Below are 6000 nucleotides of genomic sequence, written 5' to 3'. Positions count from 1 at the left end.
CCATTTTTCATTGAGAACAATTATTCTGAAGTTTCTCATTTTTTAGACACAATGAGCCTCTGCCCATCTTTTCTTCTAAAATGCTCTTTATACTCTTACTGACCTGTTGCCAATTAACCCGATCGGCTACAAAAAAGCTCCTCCAGGTGTTTCTTTTTCATACCACTCACCTTCACAGCCTTTTGCTGGCCCTGTCCCGTTTCCAGATGTGAAATTCAAAATGACCTTTCTTTCCCCCCTTTTCTTAGTTTAAGAAAAATGGACCATTTTATATTCAGTTGCAAAAATATGGGTTTATGAGGTTTGCAAAACATTGCATTTTGTTTTTATTTACATTTTACTTAACTTTTTTTTCCATTTTACAAGTTGTTTGTTTTATTTTTAATTATGCAAATAATGTAATGCCTCGCTAATTAGTTTTACTGAAAATAAGATTCAAACTCAAGAACATGAGTTTAACATATTTTTAAAATTTTGTTCACATATGTATTATAAGTAAACTAGAAAAAAAACAACAATACACACTCACACAGTAGGTGTGGGTTTATTAAAAAAATATTCTTTAGAGTGTCCAATACTTAAAAATAAATAATTAAATATCCAAACTATGCGAATCACGAGCCTAACATTTTTTCTGAAGATGGATCTTTTTAAACTGATTTATTACTTTTGGTTCTATCAAAAGAAGCCCATTCATAACCTTTAAGAGCTGCAGGCTCTGAGTGAACAAATCGACTGATATTCCTTGGACATCTTAAAGTCACAGCTCTGGGATCAGCTGTCCCCCCCCCTCTCTGACCGGCTGGACTCACAGCCTGCTGGCACCGGACCGGGCGGGACCGGGCGGACACGGAATGGGACGGGCTCTGACGGAGGAGCCCCCTGATTCGCTGCCGTCTCCGGATAAACACCACCCTGCCCCTCTCCCGTTCCTGTCACCTTCCGCCGCTGCAGTCGGAGCTCGATTGGTTTGGTCTGGCTGCAGAAACCATGGCAGACCGAGAGGATAATATCTCTATTCCTGAGTTCAGCTGCCTGCTGCAAACGGATCCACTTCTCAGAAAGTACGAGCAGGACTTCAAGAGGAGGTAAAAAAAACGAAACAAAACAAAAACACAAGAGCTCAAACTGCGGGTTTTCTTCTCAACCTGTCACCAAAATAATCAAGCCCCGGCTCAAACGACAGAAGCGAGGACAGAGCCAGGCTTTTACGCTGGCATCGTTGAGATCAAACCAAACCAGTCACCACTAACTAACATCCGAAACGCGATCATTTCCACCAGAAAGTCTCCTTCCGCCCCTGTGTGTGTTTGGGTGAGGAGGCGGCAGTAAGCGTTAATGGAACCCTCCCCCCTCTCTGTCTCCCCCCTTCCTTCGCCCGACCTGCTGCTGTTGTTACATGAGGTGCAGCTCATGAAAAAATAACGAACCGCTGCCAGAGAATCCTCGTTTTGCGCGAACGAGTTCCTGCAGGACGTGTGGACTTCCTGCATGACACAGCTGAAGGGCAGACGTGCCTGCGTGCTGCACGCGCCGTCAGCTCGCGCTGAGACGCTGCTGCGTCTCATTCAGCTGTTTGCTTCTGGGAAGCATGTGGAAAAAACGGAATGCAGACTTTGGTGTTTTCTAGCTGCTGATTGTAATAATGCAGAGTCACTGTCCCCCCATCACGCACAGTGGGGGAGGGACAATTTGTTCCTTTAACCTTAATTTGACCTTCAAATAAATTTGGAGTCCATGCATTCAGTGGCAGCTGGTGGAGAGATCAGCTGATGAGGTTTTTATCACTGCTGGATGGTTGGGGGGAGGCGGACCTTGGTGTTTTTTGCCTGTCTGTCTGTCTGTCTGTCTGTCTGTTTGCAACATCCCATGAATCACTGGATGGATTTTTACTGAAACTGTCAGAAAGTCATTATTGCATGAACATCTACAGTTGACTAACTTTTGCAAACAGCCCAATCCAAGATGGCCACCACAGCCAACTGACCTGGGAAAAACACAAAGAAAATTGCTATAATTCAGTCAGTTGTGTGTGTGTGTGTGTGTATATATATATATATATATATATATATATATATATATATATATATATATATATTGTGCTAAAGTTTGGTGTGGTTGTAGCTAAGTTTCATTCAGAAAACATACTCCAAGATCTTTTAGCAAAATATCTCATGTTCAACTGGACGGATTTTAATGAGACTTTTAGAAAGTCATCATTGGATGGACGGCTACGATTGATTAACTTTGGAGCCAGTTCAAGTCAAGATGGCAGCCACAGCTAATACGCATTAGCCAATAGAAAATGGCTACAACTCAAACAATTTTCCACATGAGATGTGATTGTAGCTGAGAGTGATTCACAACACATTTCACAACATTGCCTGAGATTGCACATAACTGTGTTTTCATGGTTTGACCAAAACTTTTACTTCATCATTTCTTAAGATAAGATGATCTTAGTGTAAAACCAATATGAGAGGTCGTGGGTGGTGATAATTCCTTTAAGGAATGCTAGGCCTTTAATTATTTCATGGTTTCATCTACTCCTTATTTCTCGAAGCTGGTTAGATAAAGAATGCAAGGAATTTTAAAACTCATTATTCAAAACACTGACATGTAGGAACATCTCAGCCGTAATTACTTTACCGCCTAAAAAAGATCAAATATTGTCTTGAAATTGCTGCATATCTTAGTATGTCTGGCTTTCAGGGACATTATGAAAATATCATGAGCCACAGAAGATGTGTAATTAACACAACAGAGGTTGGGTGAAAGAACTACAGGACCAAGTTTCTTTCAATCACCATTTTAAGGCCTTGAACCAGTGGTATGTTTTATAATCTGTCTTGTGTTAACAGCTGATTAGATGCAACTCAGGAGTCTGCTTGCTTGTTTGAAATGTTCTCTTCACTTTTTTTATTTTTTAAACTAATTTAAGACATACCTAAGGTCCTCTTATACTGGACACCTTTTGTGGAAATCCTACAGGATAGTTATCAGTATAACTTTTTTTCTGCATTAGCTGTAATTGACTCACTCTAAAAATATAAAGGTAAAGTTTGCACAGCTGCAACGTTCGACCATCAGCGTTCTTAATGTTCTGGTATAATGGTAACAATAAATCCTGATACACGTTGGTGACCGGCTGGAATTTGCATTGTTGCTGGACAAGTTCAACTTTTGCTCAACTTTTGAACTCTGTGATCGACCCACAGTTACTGTGTAAGATGTTACTCAATCAAAGTAAATAAGAAGCAAGACCAGTGAACTAAACTTAAAACTGAACAAACGGTCAAGTTTATGAAGCAGGTTTTGTACTTATGTTACATATTATTTGGTGTACATACTTTATTGTTCACTCATTTGCAGCATAAAATCAGATGGTGAACTTTTGCTTTTTGTGACAAAATCTTGAGTTTTGCTTTCTGCTACAGTTTTGCCTATTTTAACATCTTTTTGTTAGTTTTAGCCACTGTTGTGCTAATTTTAGACTTAACATCTGGTTTGAAAATATTAGCTATTACTCTGCTGCTTTATCCACTGCTTTTAGCTGCCGTTCTGCTGCTTTTAGCTTGTGTTCTTCTCATGTCAGACTCTGTTCTGCTTGCTTTAAATATAAATTCTCAGCAAAGTTTTAGCATTTGTTCAGTACTTCCACTGTACTGTTGCAGTAAAAGCAATTTCTGTAGTTCTAATTTTGAATCAGCTCATTGTTTTTTTTAACCTAATAAACAGAGTAAAGGGGGAGTTCAAATGTTCATGGTAAAAATCTCTTAGCACAGATGTGTTGTTTTAATAATCACATATAAAGGACGTCTAGCTTTTGGCCTTTTTTGGAATAATGCAACTTAATTCCCATCTCATGTCAAACTATCCTCACCTGCTTTTTTTTTTGTTTTAAAGTTTAACAGTATTATAATAATATTCCAATGTGATTTCTGCTCATTTTTGGACAAAACTATGCCTAAAAACTCCTGAGGTCTATAGTCTTGTGTATTCTCATTACGGTGTCAGAGCTCGTTTCTAATGTGGCAGGTAAGGGACCACCTGCTCAGTATTTGGAGCAAGTGTGCAGGGCTGCAGCATCGCAGAGAGATGAGCGTGTCAGTTCGATCTAAGACACAGCTTGGGATTTCTTGGCTTCACTGCACCTCAGACGTGTCTCAAACACCTGTCCCGCTGATAAAAGTTGCTCATAAATTATTTTACATATAGAATCACTGCTGTGTGAAAGTTAATTCTTAAAAAGCTCTCGGTGTTCTCATGCCTGAGAGTCCAAACACCATATCATGAACACGGGCAGAAATGAAAAGCTTTTTCAGGCTGCAGTGTCACGCCGAGTCCCAGTGCTAAGAATTTAGCTGGCTTATCAGAAACAGACCTATGACCACAAAGATTGATTCTTTAGATTTCGCCACCACACCAGAGACAGGGGCTGCCCACATCTCGGTTCTAATGAATTTGGGTTCAGATGCAGTCACTGTGCTCAGACAGTTAAAATGATTCCTGCAGATCTTCTGGGCCTCCCTTCCTAATTAGTTATCTGTGGTTGCAGGTCTGGCTTTGTGTTGTTCAGATGGTATTTTTAGATGGATTGTGAAAACAGCTGTTGATGCTGTTCACAGGTTACAGCCACAGTGAGCATGGTGCTCTGTCGACATGCTTCAATATTTACTCTTCCTGTTACACAAGTCTACAGGACGTGCTGCTTGGAGATTTTTACTTCGGGCACCATGGTTCTCCTGATTAGACTAAATGAAAGTACGAAGCATTAGAGCTGCTTTTTATTACAGCAAAGAGTTTTTGCCAAGATTTAAAGAAGTCATCACAACAAGTTTCAAAGTGAAGATGCAGCAACTGATCATCTGCTTGTAATGTTTCAACATGGTTAAAGTAAAACAGATTGGTGCCTTTTGATATGCTGATAATGAATGGATTTGCTTTGACTGAAAAGTATTTGTCTAAAACTAAAGAGAGGAATCAGATATGGAAAACTGTCCTTAATTTTGGGATGTTTTGTAAAATGTAAATCAATAAACAGAATGCAAAGGTTTGCAATTTTTATAAACCCACATTTTATTCACAGTGGAACATGGCAAGCATATCATGTTTAAAGAAACGGTTTTTCGTTTGTTTGTTTGTTTTGTTTTTTTGAAAGGAAAAAATGGTAATTTTGAATTTGATGATAGCAACACATTAAAAAAAAACTGTTCTGTGGTCTGAAAAATCAAAACTTGAACTTCTGTATGAAAACCATAGATGCTATGTCCTCCATACTGAAGAGGAGAGGGACCATCTGCCCTGTTATCATTCAAAAACCTGCCTCTCTGATGGTATTGAGGTTCATTAGTGCCTCTGGGAAGGGCAGCTTACAGGAGAAAAGGCTCCATCAATGCACAAGTATATACAGGTATATAAAAGTATAGAAAAGTATATACAGGTTTTAGAACAACATGCTCCCATCCAGATGGCTTTTTAAGGGAAGGTGTTCTATTTTTCAGCAAGATGGTGCTAAACCGCATTCTGGTTCCATTACAGCAGCGTGGCTTCATAATCGAAGAGTCTTATAGCTGAACTGGCCTGCCTGTAGTCCAGACCTCTCACCAACTTAAAACATTTGGAGCATAATAAAACAAACAATCTAGCAAAGAGGACTGTTGAACAGCTAAAATCCTCCAACAGACCAGAATGGGACAACATTCCCTCCAAAACCTCCAGCAGCTGCTCTCCTCAGGTCCTAGATGTTTACAGACTGATGGGAGAAGAAGAGGGGAGGCTTCACAGTGGTAAACATGGCCCTGTCCCAACTATTTAGAGATTTAAATACAAATTACCTCACTTTTTTATGGTACAATTTCTTAGTATTAACATTTGATACGTTTACTATGATTCATTGTTAATAAAATATAGATTTATGAGACTTTCAAATCATTGCATTTTGGTTTTACTTATATATTTTACACAACGCCCCAACATTTTCAGAATTAGGACTGTAGA

General features: G+C 39.3%; 1 protein-coding gene across 1 annotated transcript in view; it reads left to right on the top strand.

Moving 5' to 3' along the window:
- Positions 1–920: 920 nt before the first annotated feature.
- The window catches only part of gbe1b (glucan (1,4-alpha-), branching enzyme 1b), a 96078-nt gene continuing 90998 nt past the window's right edge, over positions 921–6000 (top strand). Inside the window, exon 1 of the mRNA XM_017416439.2 lies at positions 921–1088. Coding sequence (XP_017271928.1) covers positions 991–1088 — 98 coding nt within the window. The 5' untranslated portion in view covers positions 921–990. The remainder of the gene's footprint in view (positions 1089–6000) is intronic.

The sequence above is a fragment of the Kryptolebias marmoratus genome, linkage group LG2 (genome assembly GCF_001649575.2).
Source record: "Kryptolebias marmoratus isolate JLee-2015 linkage group LG2, ASM164957v2, whole genome shotgun sequence".
Lineage (NCBI taxonomy): Eukaryota > Metazoa > Chordata > Actinopteri > Cyprinodontiformes > Rivulidae > Kryptolebias > Kryptolebias marmoratus.
The sequence above is the reverse complement of the archived record's forward strand: the minus strand, read 5'-3'. Positions and strand labels throughout refer to the sequence as shown.